Source organism: Tyto alba, unplaced genomic scaffold (genome assembly GCF_018691265.1).
Source record: "Tyto alba isolate M040663 unplaced genomic scaffold, T.alba_DEE_v4.0 Super-Scaffold_19, whole genome shotgun sequence".
NCBI classification, from domain to species: domain Eukaryota; kingdom Metazoa; phylum Chordata; class Aves; order Strigiformes; family Tytonidae; genus Tyto; species Tyto alba.
This window is the reverse complement of record NW_024881281.1, coordinates 12,993,019-13,018,276: the sequence shown is the minus strand read 5'-3', so window position 1 is coordinate 13,018,276 and position 25,258 is coordinate 12,993,019. Positions and strand designations below refer to the sequence as shown.

The 25,258-nt window shown below is 47.3% G+C and overlaps 1 protein-coding gene across 1 annotated transcript; it reads right to left on the bottom strand.

Moving 5' to 3' along the window:
* Positions 1-4,424: 4,424 nt before the first annotated feature.
* Positions 4,425-25,006, bottom strand: FKBP6 (FKBP prolyl isomerase family member 6 (inactive)). Its single transcript, XM_033007144.2, has 8 exons — positions 24,754-25,006; positions 23,368-23,457; positions 22,677-22,879; positions 21,275-21,394; positions 20,018-20,212; positions 19,581-19,690; positions 16,457-16,547; positions 4,425-5,026 (listed from the first exon to the last, which is right to left on the bottom strand). Exons 1-7 carry the CDS (start codon positions 25,004-25,006, stop codon positions 16,469-16,471), a joined length of 1,050 nt encoding a protein of 349 aa, XP_032863035.2. The 3' UTR covers positions 4,425-5,026; positions 16,457-16,468.
* Between the last annotated feature and the right edge of the window lie 252 nt (positions 25,007-25,258).

Sequence of the window (25,258 nt, the reverse complement as noted above, 5' to 3'; positions counted from 1 at the left end):
TCCACAGGACCTGCCTGGCTGGGCCGGGCTGAGGACACCCGAGCAAGGGCACTGGGGGCTGCCCAGCCGCTCACTGCTGCTCCACAGCCCTACATGGCCTGGGGGCTGCAGCCATGCAAACCCACCTGAACATGTCAAACAACTGAGAAAACAGCTTGCCCAGGTTGTGGATGCCCTTTGAGGAGCTCAGGCAAGAGGGAAGCAGAGCTGCTTCCCCAGGACCACAAAGGCTGAGCCAGGCTGGATGCTCTCTGTGTGATACCACCCCCAGGAGCAGCTGTCCTGCAGCTCACAGGGTTTTTCCCAAAGCTGGAGACAAAACCTAAAGGATTTTACAGAGCCCAGAAGAGGAGTGGCTCAGCAAGATGTCAACATGGGGGTCCAGATGTACCCGATGCCCCAAGACCCACCCAACAGAGAACAACAAGCTCCTGAAACCTTGCAGATGCTGGAAATGCCTCCGTCACCAAACACCAGGGTGAGCTGAGCAGCCGGCGCAGCGCATGTGGGGCTCCCCACAGCCAGGCCCCAACTCCACCGGATGGGTCTGCACCTGGAAACACCAGCCCAGGGTGCCAGGAGCCCCTGGGGAGCCTCTGCTCTGCTGCAGGGGTAGAAACCCCCTCAGTGACCACACTGCAAGGGGGCAGAAGGCAAGCATACCCCGCAGTTGCCCTGCAAGCAGTGGACACCTCCTCCATCACCCGCAGCCGGCACGCTGGGACGCTGGGGAAGAAAGGAATTTCTGTGTAAATCCCATTTACCGTCGGGTTTCTCACTTCCCCTCCAGCAGACAATCCCAGCCCTCAGTGCAGCGCTGCATGAAGGGGCTGTTTAATATATTTTTGGAAGAAGGGGAAAAAAAAAAAAAACCTCTCTGAAAAGAACCTCTTTCAGCTAATAATGAAGTGAATATTATATTAAGAGTGAAAACATATTCAGGGTAACTTACAGAGGAAGACAGAAAACCTTTTCATAACACCCTGTCCACAAACACAACTGCCAATTAAACCAGCTTCGTTCGCTGGCCTGTGCCAACACAAACGAGGGGGCAGGGGAGCGGAGCACGCCGGAGCCGGCACGTTCGGTGCCTGGTTGGGCTCAGTTGTGGCTGGCGGCACTGAGGGGTTTCTGCTCCACTGATTTTCAGAGACAGCCATCGAAATAAAGAGGTGCAAGTCCTCTGTCTCCATGCCAGGCTGTCCCTGCGCAGGGGCACAGGGTGCCTGGTGGAGGCAAAGGGCTCCAGCACCATGGGGGTTCCTCGGTCCCTGCCCACAGCGACCGGTTCTGTCTCTGCTCTGGTCTACCCCACAGCACTGCCACCAGGAGTGCTCCAGACAGGAGCCCCCACCCACCCAGCCCACGGGACCGGGAGGGTTGCTCCTAGCCGTGGTGAAGGGTGCTGAGCCGATGGGACCAGCCCAGGACCGGCCAGCCCATGCGCCGCATGAAGGTTTAGAGGAGTGGAAGCTGCATCTCCCACCCCAACACCCTGTGCTGGGGGGAGGAGACCTGTGACCAGCCCACAGGGCTGAGCTTAGACCATAACAGGAGGTGCCAAAACCTGGAGCACCTTCCAGCATCCCTGCCCAGGAGTTCCCATTTGCCCTGGACTTCTCGCTCCATCCTTCACTCTGCCATCCCACGTGTTTCGGTTACCTGCCGGGGATCCCAGCCTCCCCTCGCCCTTGGCAGAGCACCCACGACATGGTGGGGACATCATCACCCATCCACGCTCGCCAGGGTTTCTGCATCAGCTGCCACTGGAGGGGACAGGCAGCAACTGGGGTCTCCTTGCCCATGCCGTGTCCCCTGGGGGCTCCCCAGCACGGAGGAGGGCTGCAAGGAGGGGGGCAACAAGCTGGGAGACCTGACCCACAGGTGACACGATACACACTTCACATAGGCTTTATCTTTGTCTTGCAGCCCAAGGAGCTGAATCGATGGGTTGAGGGTACACAACATCTCAGGTTTTGGTTAAACACCCACACCGGGAAAACATCATATGATATCAGATAATATTTTAATTGAGCAAACGCTTGGCAAAGCTCAGGAGCTGCAAGTTGACATTTGATAAACCCAAACTGGAAATACAAGACCACTTTTGAGCTGTAATCAACTTCTGGAACAGTTTCTCCAGGGAACACGCTAAAGATGTTTGTCAAACTATTTAACTGGGGTGGGGGGGAGGGAAGAGGCAGTTTGGCCCAAACTTCTCCAAGGCCCGCGTTTTTTGATTAACAATGAGAACGTGTGGTTCTCTACAGAGATTTGTGTCTGTTTTGCTCAAGGACTTGTATTTCTGTTTTAATGCCAAGTTAAGATCCAAACACATCTTTTATTTTGCCCAGAGGCTGAAAGTTTGTATTTCTTCCTTTAACTAATTGAAAAAAAAAAAAAAAAATCAGGAAGTTAAGCTTCGGCCATTATTTGGTAAAGAAAAATGGGAAAACGCACTTCAGCAGAGTCTAGTTAACCATGGGAAGTCTCTCACACAGCAGTAAACTGGACATCAACGGGGAGAGAGAATCTAGGTCAAATAGGAGCTACCAGCCTGGGCTGGGCAACAGCTTGGGGGAAGGGTGGTTGCTGCTCCTGCAGCATGCAGGGCTGGCAGCAGGCAGCTGACGGCAGGAGCAAACCTTCCAGAGACTGACAAAGCTCCTTACAGTGCACAGCAAGCCACCCCACTGACATATATTTCCACACTTCAGATTCAGATACAGTGCCTTCCACGATGAGCTTTGCGACTACAGTTTGGGGAGCCAAAGGTCCTGCCTTTGCAAGGTCATCGATGGAGGGGGATGCGCCAAGTTCCCACAGGCAGATCCAGCCACCCGTGCTCACCCCCCACCAGAGCACCCAAAGCTCTCAGAGAGATGCCAGCGCGCCCCACTCAGCGATGAGGAAACTCCCTGAAAGGCACAGCTCCCTCCGGCTGGAAAACTCAGCCATGTTGATGTCATCACACCTATCTTATCTAAACAGACAAGCAGCAGAAAATTTTCCACTTCTTGCAGGGAAGAAGCATCAGCTTCTGATCAAAGGAAGTTATTGGAACGATTTGTACAGAAAAAGACCAATATCCAGATTTAAAGCCAATCAGAAAGGAACCCCTGCAGCCCTTGCCTTTGGCAAAGGATCACGAGGGAGGCATTGCCATCTAGTGTCGACCCAGGAAAAGGGACTCGGCCAGCCATCCACCCCCACCTCAGTGCCAGCCCAACGGGGACTGCCGGGGGGACGGTTCCCAGGGAAGAGCAGCACCAAGCAGATGGAACAAGGCCACCCATGACAGGAGGACAGCTGGGAAGCCCTGGCCGCAATGGCTGTGGAAGTGCAAACCCCAAAAGCCAGCCGTTGGCCAAGCGAGAGCCTGGGCTTGTCATCTCTTAATCAGAGCAAGTGGTTGGAGGGGCTGGACCAGCTCAGTTAAAAGTCTCACCAGCAACCTTCCACACAACACTTGCTTTTCAGGTGTGCGTTATCACTGCGTGCTATTCATCATAACAAAGCATCACAGTGTATGATTAAGAGAATTAGTAACATATAACTCCATTTCTTCCTTTCTGATCATCAGGAAGACTCTTTGAGTCTTTTGGGAAAAAGCAGATCTGTAAAGAGGAAAAAAAAAAAACAAAACCCCCAAACCCTAATCACTGAATTGTTCTTAGGGGACAGATGACAAAACCCAAACCCTGCACTCCCCATCCATCTCTCTTCTTTAAATTAAGCAGCACAGCAGGATTTGACCTCCTCTCAGAGACCAAGCCATCCTTTCTCCAAAAGCACAGAGGACCAGAACAAGTAGACAAGCAGCAGGGTCCAGAAGTGTGCTTTCAAGGTACTGCCAACCCAAAGCTTTCTTAACACTTTTTATTTTTTCCCCTCGTCTTTGGGACATCCTACTGCAAGGGCATTTTATTTTAAGACACTGTCAGAGCATGGTGGTAAGGAATCCAAAAGCCATAAAGGCGCTGGCAGAACAAGAACACTTCAGACATTTCTCTCCTGGCAAGGGGCTGCCTTGGATTGCACAGTGACCACAAGCAACCCTCCCTACCCAGCAAGTCAAGAACAAGGCAGTGAATCATGTTTAGAAGACATTATCCATCCTAGTCAAACCCAGGCAGGACAAATACCATGAAAACATCGTTTCATGTTACCTTGTTCCTCCTCCTCCCTGGGTTCTTGCGAGTTTTGTATTTACCTGTCACCATCTCACTAACAAGTATTTGATTTTGCATTTCTTAAATCTCAGCCACACCACAAAGGCGTATGTTCAGCGAGACACAGGGAGTACACGGTGAATTTTGCTCCAAAAGAAAACAGACTTGATTGAAGCTAGAGGAGTCAGCAACATTTGTATGGGATAAAGCTGGTATTCTTAAATAATTTGAAATTTAGTATCAACATTCATAGGTACATTCAACCAAAACAAAGAGCATAACATGCTGTTGCCCAAGAACACAGCCAGCTACACAGCAACACAACAGACCCTATTTCCAAATTCCAGCTCCTTACACTGAAAGGGAGACATTAATCACTCTTGCACAACAAACTGGCACAAGTCCTGCCAGCATTAGTTCTCATGTTGGTTTATTTTCTCAGAACAAAAATATCAAAAACAATTTTTTGAAGAACAATTTGTATAAACAACACAAAACCTCCTGGCATCCTACTCCCATTTACAGATTCCCTAAAAGCAGCACAGAACCTGCAAGAGGTAGAATGTCAGGAAAGAGTTATCTTGGAACAGTGCTGGGGAGAAGAGAGGGAATGCTTTCCTCCTTCCTACAGCAGAACTCAGTTATTCTGGAAAGTCCCAGAATATGGTAAACAAAATCAACTTCAGGAACATAAGGTTGTTTATAAATGCAGAACCTGCATTTCACACTCCCAAAACAAGAGAGTGCTCTTGCGTCTTTTATCAAAACATAGATGTGATGCTGCAATCTCCACGTGCCCTAGAGGGAGGTCTCCTTCCTGTCCAAGAACTGCTCCTTCATCAGCTGGCGAGCTCCTAGGGTAAAGAAATACCAGTCAGCCTCCCACAGGGATCACCTGTACATTTTATTCCATTTCAGCATTAAACAGTCAATTGTTACTAGCACACATCTACAGCGGCCTTGAAAGAAACACCCCGAATTTTGTGGATTAGTACAAGTGAAACAGGCACAGTGAAATCCCCGTGAAATTAATTCAACTTCCTCATACAAGACTTGGAGAAAACTGAGCATTAAGTGACAAGAACTCAAAACTAGCAAGTCTACCTCAGAGAAACTTTGAGAACACCTTTCAGGTCACCACTCTTCCAATATAGGATTACCCATGCTACTCATGCTTTTCTGACACTGTTCTGGGAAACCCAGTGCCTGGATACTTACTCTCTGCCTTTAGGAGAGAGTCCCGCGTCTCCCAGAAGATTCACCATTCTCCTCATCTGAGATTTCTATTGCTTCTCACCATATTTACTTGCTCCCATCTTCCCCCCTTGCCCACACCCTCTTCCTGTGTGTAGGGCACAACCACTGAGAGGCCTGGCCACACCACTGTGACACTGGCAATGGATCACAAAGTCCTCCCAGCATTTTGTTCTTTGTTAGCTCCCCCTGCCCCATCACCCACTTGCAGTCAGGTCCTCACCAGTCTTGGAGTCCTGGACACACAGAGAACGTGACAGATTCTGCACCTAGCAAAGCCACTTTCTCTCATCCGCAGTCCTCACCCATCCCTCCCCCTCTTCCAGGTCACAAGAGCTTCACTAGAAGGAAATCACTACCTAGACACAGGGTCAGTTTTCTCTAGAGATAAATCAGAACTGTTTCTAAGCTGCGATTTCCATGCCCCATCCCTCCTCTGTATTTGAAAAAAGAACCTCTTGGGTTCAGGACTTGCATCATCTTCCTGACCTTCTACAAGGCGACACAGACCTTGCTGCTCAAAGCTTGCCTGCTCCTTCAGTGCCTCTTTCAACCATGCCTCTCCATCTGCAGACAGAACCAGCACCTTCTCTTCCGTGCCCCTTGCAAGCTGTTTGAGGTGGTTTTCAAGATCTGCAGTGGAGCCGTGGTGCGTGCAAGCGTGGAGTACCCTCATGTCCCCAAAGCCATTAAGCACCCGGGATAAAACGCACTCAGCATGCATATTCACACTGCTTTCTGATGTGCCTGTGAACACATTTCAACATCCCGCTGCTCGCAATATTGCTGCAACTGGCACCTCTAAGACACTCACGGAGGAATACTGATACAGAGGGTATTTCTCTTGGTCAGAGCACAGATGGTACTGAAACACTGCTGAAGAGTCAGCCTCGTCCCTTCATCATCCATAGGATGAACAGCATAGGAGAAAAAGAAATTGGAAAAATCCTTGGAAACCTTTCCACAAGATAACCCATTATCTATCTCCTACAGAAGTTTTGAGGATCAAAAGAGGTATGTTCAAAAGATGCCATATCTTCTCTCAGCTCAAGAACACCAGGAGCCCAAACAGATTTGTGATACTCTTTCAGCAGCCATAGCCACTACAGATTGCTCAGCCTGCTCTGCTGCAGTGTCGATCTTTGCAAATGTAAATCAAATTACTAGTAGCAAAATAGGGAAGTCTGCTCCTTAGAGGGTATTGAGTTACAAACTGCTAACCAGAAGGCCAAAAAAAGCAGAAATCTGTGAGGAAAAAAAGATGCTCTACAGACTAAAGGATGAGAAGATAAAGCATCACATGATGCTCAAAATCCACACCTCGTTCATTATATATCCTTCGGAGGCATTACGGGATCACAAGATAATTAGGGCTGCAAGGAACATCAGTAGGTGTTTAGTCCAAACTCCTGCCCAGAGCAGGGTTGGCTATGAGGTCAACCAGATTACTCATCTTCCTCCAACAACCCTGAAGAAACCAGGTTTTAGTTGGTCTGTATGCTCAGAAACACACAAAACCCGTGACTCAAAGGCCACCCTGCCAGAAAACTATGAGTCTGAATTAGGGCAATGTGCCTCTCTCAAGGGCTCCCCACAACTGAATGTTTGGGATAATAAAAGCACAAAACGGTCGAGCAACTTTCAGGATTGCCAGAAACACGAGTAAAGACTTCTAGCCTAGACCAAACTAGGATCCACAGTAACACACCAGAGCGGAGTCACTGTCCTGGTTCACCCAGACTCACAAAATCCCATGTTCCAGTTTCATTTAACAGGCCACCTTTTATTGCCTAACCTTCCAAAACTGGGAGTTGACGAGGTTCATTGTAATGCAAGATATTCACAGTCAGCTTCAGGCTTGCAGCGCTTTCTAATATCTCCCCTGACCGGGAGGGAGAGGGGGAAAGGAAGTTTCTAAAGAAGGAAAACTACTGGAAGACACTTCAGCTGATCTCGTTTCTTTGAAAATGAATCAGAGAAACAAATGCTTAAATAATTTTTCCAGTTCACAGCATAAAGTTCTAGCAACTGGGACACACAAAGAAAGGTTTCTACGGTAGAAGAAAGTCATTATACTTGATGTGCTATAGCATTTGTGTGTTATTAGAGAAAAGCATCTTCACTGCTAAAATGCAACTGACCTCTACTCTGCTACTTGTCAGTCTACTATTATCCCCACACAGCACTTCCTTTCACATGTCCCTGACAGACATAATCACTTGATGTTTCCACTGGCTGTTAGGTGTGGTTTGGGGTGTCTAGCTGTGTATAAAACCTACAGCTAGTGAGACTTCTTGTGCACCATAAAAACAAAGGATCAAACTGTGAGTCTTCTGGTTTCATGGCCGCTATTTGAAGTAGTAATTAAAAAAAAAAAAAAAAAAAATTTCAAACTGAAACCCTAAAGCTATTTCAAGGAGTGTTTGATCAGTTCATCTCGTTCATTTCCACCTAATGGCTACACAATCAAAAGAAAAGTGGAGGGGAAACACATGGCCCTGAAGATGCAGAGAGCTGGATTGTGTTCAAAGTGTTTGCTGCTCCTGCACGTAGGAGAACAGCGCACTCCAACCAGGACCCTGCCCCAATATTTGTTTCCTTCCCTTAACAGCAGGTTGGCAGCAACTCAGCCATGAAAACCAGCAAGGCACACGCTTGCTTTGAAGTTCAGTCAGAAGTATGTTGGTACCAGCTATTTTAATTCATGCTTCAGAAAGACAAGGCAGTCGATCATCAATTTACAGTAAGCAACTTGCCAGGTCACAGGTCATTTATAATCACTGTCACCTTTACTCTGCATTAAAGCCATAATTAACAGTTAATGTTTAACTAAGGCTTCAAAATTTGTTTAAGCTGCTTTCTTGCATAAAGAACTGTTGCTGCCTCTTCCCCAGCTCCCCCTTTCTTGTCTCCCTCTCTAGCAGGCCTGTGGGAAAATGTCATGTGAGCACCAAACAGCAGATAAAATTTTTGTCAAAGCATGAGGAAACTGAAAAGTAAGAAGCATGCACTTAAAGCATAGCTCCTGCCAGTCCAGCCCTCATTACACCCACGCTTTGAAGGAGCAGCACCCAACAGCATTGCACAGAGATAACCCTCAGTGAGAAGAGCACTCCTCCAGAGAAGCAATCGAGTCATCAGCTTCGTGGAGGGCAGCCTGGAAGGCTGGCCTGGCTTTTACACCCCAGAGAAATGTCTTTTAAAGGAGGTTCACAGAAATGTAGCCTCTGCACGTCTGTTATGGGAGACAGAATGCCTTGTTTTCAACACTTCTGTTCAAATCTGAATAGGATTCTCACTGGCCATGGAGAAGAAAGAAAGAAAGTGAAGTTTTGATTTGGTAGTCAAGACATCTTATACCACAACTCCACATGAGCACAATGAAAAAGCAGATGTTACGTGTACACATTTGGAGCAGATCAGCAAAGGAGCTAAAACCTTCTTGAACGGTAGTTGCCCAAGAAGTGCTCTTCACTCAAACCCTGACAAGCCTAAAAGGAACTGCTACGCTGGAATGAGAGCCTGGAGGTGCTACCGGGAGGTGAACAAGCTCCTTCTGAAATGTACCACATGGATGTCACGAGAGGTTACTGACAGACTGCAGCTCTCTTGAATGACAAGAAGAAAGCCCAGCAGCAGCTAGGGTGCCATCAGCTAGCCGATAACAAGATGTACCAGGCAATCCAACCTGATATGAGGAGAAGAAACAGCTATTTACAATGCCAGGCTATCATGGTTTTATCTGGACACATTTATTAGACAGAACACAATGTATTGCTATCTCAGGGAGCCTGTCCCTGAGCATGCAACCTGCCTTTAGAAAACTACCTAATTAGGGTACCACTTATCTGCTATCTACAGAAGTGGTTCTGCCGTCAGCCATACCCTCCTTTCTCTCTAACATGTTGTTTGGGGATGTCCAGCTGCTAGTGCTTCAAGTGGACTCAATTTTATGGCCAAGATAGCTGTGAAGCCTATCTTCAGAGCGCAGCAGCATACAAGCACACAGACACTCAGAGACTTCTCGTGTCTGAAGCCTTCAGCAGGCTCTGACTACCCCATCAGAGGTGCACCAGATGTCCAAATCCACAGATGAAGGTGCAAGGAGCAGATGTGCCCCATTTATATAGCCAAGCTATATGAACTTCCATTGCCATCTGAAGATCTGCACTTCCATGCTTTTTTTCTCAGGATGGTTGTTATTTTTTTTCTTTGCATGTCAATTTGTCATGATCCTCAGCTCTGCAAAGGATCCGCAGTGAGTTTCAAACAGTGTCTATATGCTAGACAGACAGCTCAGTGGCAGGATGAATTCTCCAGAGATCTCTAGCAAGCCTCGACTCCAAAGACCCTGAATGCTGATGACATGCACTAGCATCCTGAACCTGAGGTGATGGAAGAAGCATCTGTCAAGTCTGCTCAGATCTGTGATAGGACAAGGATACCTAAAGCAACAAGGAAAAAACACAAAGCAGAGTTCTTTCCCAGGTATGTCTAAAAAAAAAAGTCTGTTAAAACAGCACCCAGAAAAAGCAACAAAAGAACTTGTTCAGAGAGCAAGAGGTGTCACAAGAGGGACAATTCTGGGAAGGTAAGAGAAGGGATGAACTCTTTAACATACACTTCTGACTCAGAAAGGACTTCCTCCAGCAAGTCTGGGCTGAAACTGATCCTTACAGCAGCTCCCAGTCCTTGAAGAGCTCAGATAACCTTCACGTCAATAATGTTCAGCATTCTGTCAAATCAACAGGTCCCTGATAAAGCAGGGTGGGTAGTGGGAGAGGCACATGAAGGTCATGTCTACCCTTACTGGAAATAACTATGCAGTTCTTCAACTCACAACGGTGCCAAGACACTCCCTGGATTTAAGCAAAAAGCCTTTCTGAAAGCAACATTCCCCACATCTGAAGCCCTCCTTTAGTATCTCCTGCCTCTTGGTGCTGACAACCATAAACATTGCCTTTTTGCAAAGTGCTGTTGCCACTGCATCAGACACAGCAATCATCGCCCTGGTGCTGTTCAAGCAGTGATGTAGCTCCCAATCCCCTGCCAGCTGCTCTGTCTCTGCCAATGGAAAGAACACCCCATTACAGGGCTGCACTTGGTGAACAATGCTTAGCAGCTCACAAGCAGTGTTTCCCAAAACCACAATGAACACTTTTGAGGGCACTTAGCACTTATTTTGCTAACCTCAGTTGTCTCTGTATCATCACAGCTACTACAATACCTGGTTAGAGCATTTTAAACTTTTTCAAAGTCTGTCAGTGTTTCACCGCTCACTTTACTGGAGCAGAAAGCTGACAGGTCTCACAAGACCCTGACCAGCACCAGCACCCTTTTGTAATCAGGAGAGCACCTCACCTGAGGCTTATGGTACCAGGTCTTTAAAAGTCTGCAGTTTCATTTAAATGGAGACTGTGGTATAAGCAAAAAAACCCATGGAAGGTCCCACCCCCCTCTCCCCCCCCCCCAAAAAAACAACAATAAAAAAAAAAATCAGCCACCAGGGCACAGTTTACACCATCTGAAGTTTTCATTCCTCCCAACTGTGTGTTTATGTTACCACCTTCTTCCACTCCAGCTCTCCTCTGTATGCTGCTACAGGCTCTGATGCCTTGTCCCAGTAGCAGTGTCCTCAGCACAGTGCCGTGCTGGAGCAGGGAGACTCAGGGACACCCACCTTCAGTGACACTGACTCCACTGTGGGTAGGATACGTGGGTACACCAGCCAGACCACTGATGACCCACATCCATGCACACTGACTTAAATTGTTGAGCATGTCTGCTCAGGGTGAGGCATCACTGAAATAAGGAGGCAGTGAAAAACATCCTTTGCTCTTTGGAGGTGGTAACGTCCTCCAAACCCAAGCAGACATGATTTTTCATACAGGCACAGTTTATAGTTCTCTACACTTAACACTCCTTTGAGAAAATGGACTAGAAGAACAAGCACACAACAGTAAAGAATGGAAAAGTGCCCTTTGTTTTTCTGTGTAAGGCATGATCTTTTAAAATCCCAGATTTAAGACTAATAAAAAGAGATAGGATAAAGACATTTCTTCTGCTAGTTCAGTCTGGAGCACCCCAGATCAGCAGGACTGGTGGGCAGGCATGCCAGTTCTGCCTGGGTTGGCAAGAACCCAGGGAGAGCTGCTTACCACCATCTGTAATGCCACAAGGACCAAAAGCCTAGCACTGGGGACTTCTGTGCCTCAGCTACCAGCACAGCTAAGCTGTAACCTGATCCAGGCATAGGAGTCACAGGCACCTGCAGCAGGCTCCCATCCAAAATCTGTGTGGTCACTACCTACTTGGGTGTAGGTTTATCCAATTTGCCTTTTCACCAGTCAGGGTAACAAAACATTTTTACTTACACTTATATAGTTTATCACAACTGAAACAGGAGGGGTGGAGAAAGAAGACTTTAAAAATGATACTTCAGAGAAAACCTTAAAATAACCACGCATCTCCTTGCTGCTGGAAGTGAAGGCCAGTAACGCCGAATGCTCTGCAAAACTGAAACTTCCTTCATAAAGAAATTCACATCTCACACATAGATTATTCTCTTTAAACTCTACCTGCATGACAGTATTATCATGGGAATGAAAAGAACCCAGCATCTTTTCCACTCTCTTCTAATTTGTAACAGCAGCCTGGCAAAAGCTCCGAGAAATAAAAGCCTGCACAGGGGTATTCACTGCGGGGCTCAGCCTGTCCTTTCCAGGGCAAGTGTGCTGGGTGGCCTCAGGCAGACAGGAGCTTGAGAAATCCAGCCAGGAACCCACTCCTACCTCACCTGGGAGCTTCATGTTTGAGCACACAAAGGGGAACCCCAGGCTTTAGACACTTGCCAAGTCTTAGAGAGGATGGACCTGGGCTGGGCCCCAAGGCAGTCCTCTGATGAGGCTGGAGAGCCATCACTTCACCAGTGCCTTGGAGGACAGGCACGGTAGGGCACTGAGATATTGCAGTGGTCTCCTCCTTTCCATTTCACATCATCTTTTCACTTCTAAGCCCAGGCTGGACCTCCTGGTCTGGGCAAAGCCCCCACTGGTGCATTCAAAGCAGGGTCCCACACCCAGCACACCTGACTGGGAATGATATCATGTCATGGTATCCCTAAGCAGAGGTGGTGCAGTCATTTCTCCACTGACAGGTTCTAGAAGGGACCCCAGCCCACCAATCTTTCAGAGAGGTATTACAGGTACTACTGCAGGCATGAACGGCAGAACTCCTCTGAAAAAAAGCAAAATGCTAGAAGAGGAGAGGGCTGGAGGGAAAGCAAAAAAACCCTAAAACTAATCCAACAACCTTATTAAAGCTTTTCTCCTTCTTCTGCTTATCAAGAAGAGTGCTTAATTAAGTCATCCTTCAAGCCTTCCCACTTGCTCCAGCAATGCTCAGCATAAAACTTATATTTAACAATTTCCTTCGCAGCGCAGGACATCTCGGTGGTTCAATAATTTGCATATTCTAAAGGAGAAATTAAATTGCCAGCTCTCCGTTGTTCAGCTTTACACAGCAGGGAGGGCCAGTATCAGCAGGAGGCACATTTTAGATCTGCTCGTAATAAGGGAGAGCAGGAGGGGAAGGAGCAAGTTGCTGTTTACTCAAAGTCTGAAGCTTTCCCTAGGCAGGAGTTCTGACTGTGTTACGCACATACCTCTCAGTTTATTTGCAAGTCTGCTTCAGCTTATTAGGTCAGTTTAACTGGCAACTGCTGATGGTTCTAAGCCCAATTATAGTCACTTCTACCTGGTGACACAACCCTAGTTCTGCAGCCAATTCTCACCAATTAATGGCTTCAGAATTGCTAGACCCTGTTATTAGTAGCCATCTCAAGTTTGACCTGAGAGTCATAGTTTCCTGCCATAATTTCAGCATTGTTTGTTTTCACTGGAATACTTCCCTGTGTGCTCTCAACTACGGAGAGCATTTCTCCTGTGTACTGAGCAGATACACATTAGAGGCAAGCTTTCAACTCTGGCCCACCTATAATAAAAAAAAAAAAAAAACAAAACATCTCAGACACACATCTTTTTGTGGTAAAACTATTACCAAGGACCTTGTACTACAATCCAGACATTTCTAGGGAATTTGTCCCCACCCTTCATGATTAAGTTCTCTTATGAAGGATCACAGCACTACAATGATAAAAAAAATTGCTTTTTCTGCCACGTCTTTCAAAGAAGAACGAACAAAAAGCCCCAATAAGCCAGTGATCCTCAGCCAGGCCATCCGGCAATTTAGGGTGCACTGAGGAGGATTTTCAGATATGCAAATCCCAGGTAACCTGACTGGACATGTCCACACCACACAAAGTGTATAGAGGCCCAAACCCAAAGAGGGGCAAGCACTAGACCCAAGCCAAGGAACTGTTCGCAAGGATCTGCAGCAGGATGGATTTAAGAAAGTGTTCATGCTTCTATTTATCCCTCTGAGTATTTTTGAATTCCTCCAGAAAACATCACAAGTGACCTTGGATTTCACCAAAGTGAAGATTTATTCTGACATGAAATTCTGTTAAAAAGGAAAAAGTGTATTCTGAGCAAGAATTTGTTTGTGGCAGTTAGAGGAATTAAGACTCCACAATAAGAGGGATAGAGAAATACCAGGCTGAATGAAGATACTCAAGTGTGTCTGGGTTTGAGTGTCATTATGCAAAACATACAGCCCTGGATTATTCAGTACAGGAAACGAAGCATTTATCTCTAACAAGGTCACTGCTGTGACCAAAAGGTCTAGCAAACCCACCTGGGAAGGAGCTCTGAAGTAGGGGAATGGATGCAACAGCATTTCAGGAGGGAGAAAATGGCACAATTACAGCTCCGAGTCATTTAGCTGGTAAGCTGGACTTCAGGTCAGGTCAACGCTTAACAAGCAATTGCCAGCTGGTATATGGGAAAGTTTTCCATAACTGTTGTAATTCCACTGGATCATTACACATGAGCTACAGGCAGTTGTTCACAGGCCATCTACTCACTCAATGCCTAAGACAGAAAGGATGAAGCAAGCCTGCCAGACTGACTGAGTACATCTTGTGCCCTAAACTGAACTCGTACAAAGTTGTCAGAAACCACCAAAGAATGTTCTGCCTCAAGTCGGACTAATTAGTGATGCCTCTGATAGAGAGCAGGAGCTCCAGTTGGAACTGCTTTGCTCCTCTCTGAATATGTAATGAAGTTCTTAAGCAAGATGCAGCAACAAACCAACCTCCAGCTAGCACAAGGCCCTGCCCTGCAGGAACCTCCTCCAGCCAGGGATTTTTCTCGCAATGAATTAACAGTAGATTCTTGTGTAGGTCTCAGTGATTTGTGTTTGTCTGGAAGACTTAGTTTCTTTTTAATACTGTAACTAAAATCAACTTCAAAGGCTAGAAATCTTTTTGACTGACAGCTGTCCATCAGCTGTGTAAGGCAGAATAACTCCAGGAAAGCACTGTACATGTCCATAGAAGTCAGTGGAGAAACTTTGGCTGATGAACAGTTCAGCCCAATCTTTAAGCTTGCCTCCAGCAGAGGTTTCTCTTTTGCTCTTCCCCTTCGCACTTCTCAGTCTCCAACTGAAGACACTGTTTTACTTACAACAGCAGCTATATGCCATTACACCAACTATGTGGAAATCAGCATCTTTGCAAACTGCTTTTTGGGAAACAAGAGGCCAGACAACCTTATCAGCGGAGGACCTGTCTGGTGACCCAGCAGATCATCACATTCATTCAGAGTTCCCACCACAAAGCAGGGCCAGCTGATGTACAGATCAACACAAGAAGCTTCCCAGATCAGGCACTGCTACATACTACCATCAGACACGAGACCCAAGTCCTACAGGCTTCCAAACTGCAAGTCTCAAATTCAGCAAGTGAAGAATGAGAACCTCCTTGCCAAGTCCAGAGACACAGACTTCCTCACACACTGACAAGACCACTCATCAGTCTTAAATCCCCTTTCACAGATACTTGCTTAGGGGTAGGTACCTGCTGACAGATGTGATCAGTCTCATCCTGAACCCAGTGCACAAGAATCTGTGCTCTGAAGCCATCCAGCAACAGGGGCAGCAGGAGGGTGAAGACAACAGCAGGGAGCCACATCCAGCCAGAGAAGGTTGTGTTGCTTTAGGAAGCGGCTGTTCACTCAGACCTCTTCCTCAACTACCTTAGCTTCCTCACAAGCACAGACAAAAGAGCCAGCCTTAAAATACCAGACCTGCACCCTGCACTCACACTGCTACTGATGGAAAGGCTGCCAATATTGCATGAGAGAGAGTGACAGCAAACTCTGATGGCCCTGAGCTAGTGATGCTTTTTGACAGAAGGCTGCTGTCATTTTCCACAACTCTTTCCCTAGGGTTTACCCTGAGGCAAGAGACCAGTGAAGATTTCCACTTCCCTTTACAGCCCCCCAAAGGTTCTGACAAAAAAACCCCAAACACAGAATGATCAAAGAGCCTTTGTGCATTTATAAACTCATCAATTTTGCTAGAAGATTTAACACTTTAAAGAGTTCAAAACAGCTATTTGAAATTTTCTATACAAACAGGTTTTTTAATATTTAAAAAACCTCAGAAATAAAATATTTAGATTTTTCTGAAGTGAGGCATTCCAACAGCTCCAGACAGGAGAGCTAGAGGGGAGGAGGAAATCCAATTCTTAAGTTTGACAGGAACAATTTTTTTTTTGTTTCTTTTAATTGGCAGAGAAGCAAGACTACACAGCTATTTCTCCCCCTGGCACTGACAAGGAATAGCTGGGATGAGCAGCACAGGAAACAACAAAACCAAACTTACTCAAGTGCTGCCAGTTTCAGGTTCCTGTCCCACACCAGCTTGCCTCGCAGGAAAGATTCCCCAGACTGACAATGTAGCAGCATTTCACCCCACCATCCTGCTCCTTCCCCCTTCCACACTCCCATTACCTTACATTTTGCTTCCAAAATCCTCCCACGCACAAGAGAAGGAGGTTCCCCACCTGAAAACAGTTCAGACATGACAGAAGTTTTGGGAGACCTCAGCCTCTTTCATAATTTGATTACCTTTACTTTTGATCAGCCAGAAGAAGAGTTGAGGTGGCTAAACATTCGGCAGCACATTTCTTTCTCCTTTTCCATGTACTTCTTGTAGCAGCTGTAAAACAGAGCACAGCATGGTATCATGGGCTGTGGACTGCCCACCCAACCGTCAGTGCCACAACCAGAAAACAGATGTTCTTTCTTCTATATAAATAAATTGGCCTAATGCAAGAGTGTACCAGTAGCAAAGATACAGCTCCTCCAAGCCCTTCTTTCCACCATGTCAGGGAAGGAGAGCTGGAAACACTGCCTCACCTCTGGAGACCTTGGGTCTCTGCTTTGCTGGTGACTATTAGCCAAGTAGATAATTTGACTTTTGGTAACCAGATGCTTTCCACACCAGTTTTGCAAGCATGTGACAATGCAGAAGAAGCCCCACCTGTATTCTGTAGTCTAGTTTCATGTCTCCTCATTTGTGCTACTCCTTGTGCAAGATCTTTCAGCACCTAGCAGGAGATACTATCCAAGTGCCCCACTCCAGGATGTCTACCATTGACACCAAATCTGGGCAGAGCATGGATAGTAGACAGCAGGGATTTGTGTCCAGACTAAGTGGATGGCAGGGCAGATACTTCCTCCTCCTCCATTCCCACTTTCCTGCCAGCATCACATTAGCACGGTAAAAGCTCCCCAGACTGCTCCATTTTATTCACTGCTTCTCCAGGCACAGGATCCTCTGCACCCTGTGCTCTCACCTCACCAGTAACAAGGTCTCACTGGTGAGGAATCACTGAGCCAGAGGGTGACTCAGTTTGGGCACCATCCCAGCAATCAATGGCTGCCCACATGGTCAGCTTTCCTTCATTTGCTACCATATAAGGTCAAAAGCAAAGGTTTTTGTTGCAACACCAGAAACAGCACAAGTGCAACATTGGCTAATGCTCTCTCAGCACCCTACCATCAGCACCCCTGTGTCCAGAACCTCAAAGGGGTTTGTCCAGTTAAATCCCAGCATAGAAAGTCTCTTCTCTTAAGTCTCAGGCAGATGTTGCCACAACTGCCCACACAGTGATGCCCACACAGACTGTGGATGGCATGCTCACACACCTACCACAGCAGGAAATCCAAGAGCTCCTCATCTGGAGGCACAGATTCACGCCAGATCTCGAAACAACCCCATTTTGTTCTGGATTTGATGCCATGCAAGCCTTCCAATAGAACTGTCAAACCCAGCAGCAGGATTTGCACCAACTAGACCACTACAGCTGATACCAGACGTGTTCCACAAAACCCTCAGCCTGGTTTCTGCCTGTTTTCCTTCAGTGAAGTGAATTTTGCCAAGAAACTGGCTCAGCTGTTAAACAGATGCTTTTTGAAGTTGTGTTCTAGACAGCAAAAGGTAGCTGTTGATTAACATACAATGTTCCTTTTTGAACAGTAGAAATGTACTCAGTAAGGAAATTAGAAGCCTTTAAGAATAAAATTTTTGATTCATATTCCATTACTGAAGCATTTGCCAGATCACATTATGAGTTTTCTCAGGCAAGGCAGTTTGGCAGCACTGCAGGATCTAGACTGAGGTATAGCAAAATTAACAACACCCAACAACATTGTCTCCATTTATTTTATACTAATTCCACTCTTTGTCATAGTAAAAGCAAAAAGTACATTAATTTTAACTGGCACTGAAGCGGAAACTCCGAGATGACAGGGGTTTAATGCATACTCAGCTTACTGACACGCGTGTTAGCTGTACGTGCTATCTCCAGAGTCAGAGCTGACAAGCCTGCCCGCTGCTTCCCTGAAGGCAGAATGCCTGTTGCTTCCTGGCAGCACAACTTCAACATTACTAGCAAGATTTCTCTTTTACCTGCCAACGTATTTCATACGAGTCTAAAGGAACACACGAGGCTTCTACAATCGGGACATCTAGCACTGTACCATGAGTCTTTGACACTACCCACATATCAAGCCTCTAAGAGCAGCTAGCCAGCCATCCAAATCTATTTTATAGCTACTTGCACTCACCTAGCAATTTGGTAGCTTCGTACCCAGAGACAGATCGGGATGAACAGAAGTGGTTTATTGCAGATTTCCAGACCAGCAGCCGATATTGCCTTCAAGTTTTTTGTACTTCAGAAACAACAGAACAAATCTGAAGACTTGCTGTTATCACAGACTATTAAATACAATCTGGATATACAGGACATCAATGTGCAAGGACAGCCCTCTACCAAAACATTACCTGGTGAAGGCACTCGGCTCATGAGACTGGCTTTTCCAACCACACCAAATACTCTAATAAGAGATGTTACTGCTGCCTACAAACCTTTTCGCAAATGCCTAGCAGTGACACAGAAAAGAAGAGGGTTTGTATTCAAGGGCTGCTTTGTGATCTCCGAAGCTGGGGACTGCATCACCTTCTGCATCTGTGAACAGTGTCAGAAGTACAGCACACACTTTTGGGAATCAGCTAATGCTTTTGCCAGTTTCAAAGGGAAGACCAGAATAAGGGCAGAGACTAGCATTAGTCATATTTTGGTGGGGCTAGGGCATGACTAAAGCTGGCAGGATTGTGCTGAACTCAGCCTGCGGACAAAGGGAAAGTTTCCCTTCAGGATTGCTCACTTACTACCTCTAACACAGCAAGAAATTAACTTTTAATGAACGTTAGTATTTGTAGCATTGCACACTGAAGCACCTGCAGTGTAGAAGAGCTGCTGTAACTAACCAACTCACCTCAAAGGGAATGAAAATCATACTTACTAATGCAGAACATTATCAGCTTGAGCACTAGCCTACTGCATTTCACTGGTTTTGAGGCATTTCAGCAGCCCCTGGTCTTTCTGTCATCACCCTGACCTACCTACTCACAAGGAGTGTAACACACCAATCCCCCCAGAGAAACTGTACAGAAAGAGTGGGTGCTCTCAGCTTCGCACCTATCATCTGTAACCACTGTGTCTGCAAAATGGTTGAATCAGCTGTCTCCACACTAAGAAAAATTAGCTACATTTTCCCAAGTCACTCACTGGCCCAACAGTTTTGTGTTTTGGTTTTTTTTTAAACATTTTAAGTATTTTTGAGTGGGTGTTCCAGCTTGTCTAAGCATTTTTGCTCCCAGAGGGATGGGAAGGAGTTCTCTCACCTTGCCAACTTCTTCAGCTCATTGTTAATATCGTGGTTAAAAGGCTGTATACACTGAGCTCTGGCCAGGAAATCCCGGGCTTTTTCGTATTCTGTCATGCAGAGACAAGCCTGCCATTGAAAGAAGACAGATACATCACAAGTTAAATACAGACTCACTGCCACTCTTCAGGACTCAAACACAAGCAACCACAAACATTTCTGAGACAGATCCAGGTAACACAGGAATCCCCCATGAAAAGATCTGTGTGACAGATTTAGAGCACCAGATTCTCCAAAAGGTCAGATGTGTACAAACCACCTCATCTGCTGCAGCAGCTCAGGAGGCCTGGCCCAGAATTCAGTGGTTCTCCTCTGTTCACTCAAGGTTCTCTTCACAGTCAGTCACACCAGTGTATTCCTTGATGTGGCTACCAGAGGAATTTATTTTTTGCCCACCTGGCCACACCTGAACAGCGCTTTGGCATTTCTTTGGTCAATCTCCAAGGCCTTCTCCCCATATGCCAAAGCTTGGTTAGGACGTTCCAGTTTCAGGTAAGTAAGCGACAGATTCAGGAGCAGCAGCAACTTGGAAGCACTGATCTGACACTGCTCTGCCTCACTTGAAGGGCTGCGACCAAGGATGGAGAATGCCTGAGCAAACAGGAGAAAAAATACTAGTGCACAACAAATCTGTTATGGAAAGTGAGAAATCCATCTCAGCCAGCTACAGACATATTTCTGTTTACAAGAGTTAGTTAAAAATAACAACAACTACTCTAAATATACTGTATGGCATTATCAGCATGCCTCGCCAGATCAGCCATAAGACTACAGATTTAGGAACTTATCAAGGAACTTGAAAACTGCAGAATAAAAAAAAATACACCCAGGACTCAGATTTTAAGGATAAAGATGAAAGAGAAATCTTACAGGGAGAAGGCCAATTTAGATTATTTTTGTTACAAAAATACCAAGAATAAGCAACTCTGAATGGAGGGAAGAAAAAAAATCTCACTACCTCTGAAACAACAGCAGATGTATTCGAGTTTATGAATAAGCAAGTATGTCCCTGCCTGGAGAGGCTGCCAAGCCTCCATCCTTGGAGATGTTCAACACCTGAATGGACAGACCAGGGCAACCTCCTGCTGCGGCTGACCTTCCTTCAGCAGGGGATTGGACCAGACAACCTCTAGAGATTCCTACCAACCTCCACTATTCTGTGATTCCCAACTGGAAGGCTAAGCGAGTGCTCAATGTGATAGCGATACCCGTTTCCAGACCAAAGGGATTCTAGATTCCTTCTCAAATCATTAATCAGCATGCTGCTGTAATACAAGGCCATGCTGAATTATAACGTCTCCCAGGAAAAGCTGACCTGAAAGGCTCCAGTTCAGCAGTCAGCCACGTAAACTGCTCAGGGCTCACACAGCTGCTAAGATGTACTCTTCTGTCTCAGCTAGAGCCCACAGGGAGCAAGCCTGAAGGAAAAGGGTTCTGCCCATTTCTGCCAACCCTTCTCCTCCTTCATTTATCACTGCTGCTCACACAAAAGCAGACATCTAAGATCTGTTCTTAAATAACAAACTATGCCTGGAAAATCTAATGAAGTTATTTGATCTCCAAATTGTACTTGTTATGGTAAACTAGCACTTAAGTAATCACTGCTTTCACAGCTTTTCACAATGGAAAACACATTTTTTTCTGATGTCATACCCTTTTGTATCTGTCTTTGGCATGCTCGAAGTGCCGCTTACGGTAGAGGTAGTTGCCAAACTCTCTCTCTGTGTCTGCCACTTTCAACACCTTTTGTAGCGGAAATGTATCCTGCTGCTCCTGTACAAAGAAATACCTGAATTTCAGCTCAAACAAAAGAAGACGGGCAGAGAGCTCAGACAGGACAGTCCTGCACAGTCCCCTTCTATTCACAGATCCAGGCTGTTGCCAAGGCCCCTGCAGTGTCCAGCCAGGCCACCACCACATGGCACTTCCCTTTGCCAAGCTGAAACATGCCTCTGTTCTCGTGCTGGTAACTCCTGGTGAAGAGTACTACCAACCAGGTCAAGAAGCTCACCAGAACGAAAGGGACCCCAGAGGAAGGAAAAAAGCAGGATTTTGTTCTTCAAATCTGCTCAACTCTCCTGCTTAGCGCAGAGCAGTCAGTTAATGCAAATGCTATTGCTGGCACCAAAGGTGACGCTGATTGAAAGGCTCCATCACTCTAATGGCTTGGCATCACCCAAGGCCGCTGCCTCAGGCCAGCTCAGGGACCAGCATGACACCCACACAACACACCAACCAGCAAAACAAAAAACCCAACAATAAAAAAAATACATAAAAGTAGAGGGACAGGTTTTCTCCTGTGTTTCCAAGTTTGAACCAGCTCACAGAGAGAGGTCAGTTAGCCAGAAAGGGTAGGCAACTAGCAAGAAGGGGAATAGGTGCTCTTGCAACAAGTGTGGTTTGCTTGCAGGGCTATGTGTGGAAAAAATGGCCTGTGCAGCAGCAGGAGGGAATGAGGTGGGCCTCCCCTACCAGCACTGCTGGCTGTGCCCCACTCACTGACCCACAACCACAGCCCAAAGCCCTTTACATGAAAAGGAGGAATTAACAATAACACCATAACTCACCAGGGAGGAAAGTGAACAGTGAAGGAGCACTTGGGAGAGCAGCCAAGAAGCAGAGACAAAGGGTGGGGGGCTGCGGGGGGGGAGCGTGGGGGCACTTGGATTGCAGACTGAACGGGATTTTTACAGACAGCTCATTACTGTTCTTTCAGATAAATTCCTGGAAGCTGGTGCCCTCTAGCGAAAACATGAGGTTTCTTGTAAAGCTAAAAATAAGTGGAAGTCATCCCATTGGACTCCAGCACACAGGAGCAAACAAAGGCAGCACACAGCTGCTCCCTCCATACCGGAGTGCAAACAGGGCAAGGCATGCAGGCACAGTGGCAAAGGACATGTGTTTTTATCAGAGCAGAGCTAGCAGCCCAAGGTCTGGATAACTGCATCTGCATTAAACTAAACCTATGTAATGCATGAGCAACAGCAACTGGAAGGAAAGACAACAAAGGTTTAGCTTCCAGATTTAGGTCTCAAACCTTATTCAGGTAACTTACAGCAGTCAACTCAAAGAATGCATCAGATTCACCCGAGTCCAGGAAGTCCAGCAACTCCACTTCAAACATGACCGTGGCGTTGGGGGGAATGAGAGGAGGACAGCCCTGCTGCCCATAGGCGTAATCTGGCATGAAGACAAATCTTGCCGCCTCTCCCTTCTTCATTGTCAGCAGGCCAATTGCCAGGCCCTGCAGCGTAATGTCTGTCACAACAAGATATGGAAGGTCATGTGAGTCGCAACATGGAAACCTCCTCTGACACCAAACAACGGTATCTCCTAAAGCCCAAAGGAAAAAAATCCCTAGTAGCTCAAATCTTAGCAACTACAATGGTCAACTCCCCTCTTACAGATTATCAAGGCAGTCTGCTGTGGCACCAAGCACACAGTAAACAGCAATGTCTCCTGATGATTTTAGAAAACACTAATTTGCTTTAAAAACACCAAGACAAGCAGCTGATTCAGTGTGGGAGGCAAGTACCCCCACTGCCACTAACAGTCAAGAGGGGCAGAGGGTGATCAGTTCCAGACTGACCATCACCTGTGTGATGCAGGAGGATTCTGGACTCCATTAATAAGTTTGAAAGGTTTCAAAGAACCTAAAGATACTAAATAGCATTTAAATTGACATGTCTTATGAGCTGGTCTTTACAACCCCAAGTCCCAGGATAAACTCTTCAACTCAAACCTACCTTTTCCAAGTTTCATCAGCTCAGGAAACTTGCTGTAGCAGTTTGTGCAGAAGGGCTCATCCGAGTGTTCCAGGTACCCAGAGTATTTCACTGTGCAGCCCAAAGCAAAGAGTGGGGAGAAGAGAAAAGCAAGAATTTGATTTCACATCCAGTAACAGTACCATTGGGGGCACACCAGGAATTGGTTTTGCAATGCCACTCTTTTATCTTGCTTTTCTTTTTTCCTTCTGCTGTAAAACAGCAGAGGCAGCACAAATCACCTTGTGTTTTATACCAAAAACCTGGTCGCATCCAAGTAGCCAAGTGGTTTTGGCTGTGTTTTAACATCATCACCAGATAAAGCAGCTGCTTCACAGTCTTGATCCGTATCTAACGGAGAGATGTGATTTTGTGTTTTTAAGAATCAGAAACTTCAGCTGTAGAAATTAAAACGCCCCAATAATCTGCAGAAATGACTAACAAATCCTTTCCTAACCAAAGCTGGAGTCTTGGAAAAAGAAACAAAGCGGAAAATGTACCCTTCCAAGCTCTGCCACTCTTTTGGACACTGTATGTGCAACTCCAGTCCTCACTCAGTTAGAAAACGCACTGTGATGGCCTTCCCTGGACACAGCACCAGGCCTTTGCACTTCAGGAGCCACTTTCAGCTTCAAACTTCTCTGTACTATGCACACAGGTGGGACCTATAAATCATGCTTTTTTCAAGGTCAAGATGCCCTTTCATTTAATCTGTCAGTCACAAGAAGTTAAACAGAGTATCCCAAGTGCTAAAATACTGATAAGGAGAGCAGCCTGTGAAATACAAAGACGTACTAGTGTATAGCATATGCACTTTTAAATTCTTGTTCTAATCTCATGCTAAAATCCAAAGCACTCAGACTTGCCAGCCACAAGCACCTCAACATTAGAGAGTCAAGGGGTCTCTTACAACAGGTTCTGCCCTCTCCATTTCCCCCAGCCCATACTTCAGGCCCAGCCACGCAGACCAGAGCAAGGACCTTGCACTAGGACATAAATGACACAGATGAGCACGAGACCCTGACTACTGTCTACGTTTCCAAGGATTTTAGGCTTTCTTAAACCTGCTAACCACCGATTAAATTTAACAACTGCCACTTATAAAGAAAGCTGCTCAGGAGTCGGTCAGCGGAGCCTGCAGGCTCGCACTCACTGTGGAGTGCACTGACAGCCCCGGGGAGCCCAGCTGCAAGCTCCCCTCAGGCTGATCGCGGGCCGCTGGGCTGGCAGCACAGAGCAGACACAGCGCCAGGGGAGGTGTGAGAACCGGGCCCGGTCCGGTGGCACCGGGGTGCCCAGCCCCTGCCGCGGCAGAACGCAGGCCCCCTGGCCCGCCCGGCACCACAGGCCCTGGAGCCCCAGCAGTACCTGCCACAGAGGCGGCCAGGGGCACGGTCTGCCCTGTGCCAGAGCGCAGCTCCTTCTTGCGCACCCCGCCATCGCCGCTCAAGTCCTGCAGGTCCCGCAGGTCCCGCACCCGGCGCTGGAAGGAGGGCGGGGGCGCGGATGGCGATGAGGATGGCGATGGCGATGGCCATGGCACCTGCCCCACCGAGCGCGGCCGCCCCTCAGGCCCCGCTCGGGCCTCACCCGCCGCCGCCACCACCCCGCGGCCCGCCATCGCGCGGCGCGCCCCACCCCCTCGCCCCCCTTCCACCAATCCCCGCGCGCCGAGCCCTCAGCCAATGGCGCTCCGAGGAGATCCCGCATCCCACCCTGCGGCCGGGGAGCCACGCGCCGGGCGCCACTCGGGGAGGGACACGCCCCTCTGCGGCGCCACCGGCCATTGGCGTGCGTCACGGGGCGGGGCGGGGCGGGGCGGGGCGGGGCGGGGCGGGGCGGGGCGGGGGGAATGTAGTCCTGCGCTTGCGCC

Coding starts and splice junctions, on each gene's coding strand:
- FKBP6 (XM_033007144.2), bottom strand. CDS start 25,006: ATGGCGGGCCGCGGGGTGGTGGCGGCGGCGGGTGAGGCCCGAGCGGGG. Junction 21,395..22,676: donor CATTCTTTGAGTTGACTGCT/GTAAGTTACCTG, acceptor TTCTTTGTACAG/GAGCAGCAGGATACATTTCC. Junction 16,548..19,580: donor GAGCTGAAGAAGTTGGCAAG/GTGAGAGAACTC, acceptor TCTGTTTTACAG/CTGCTACAAGAAGTACATGG.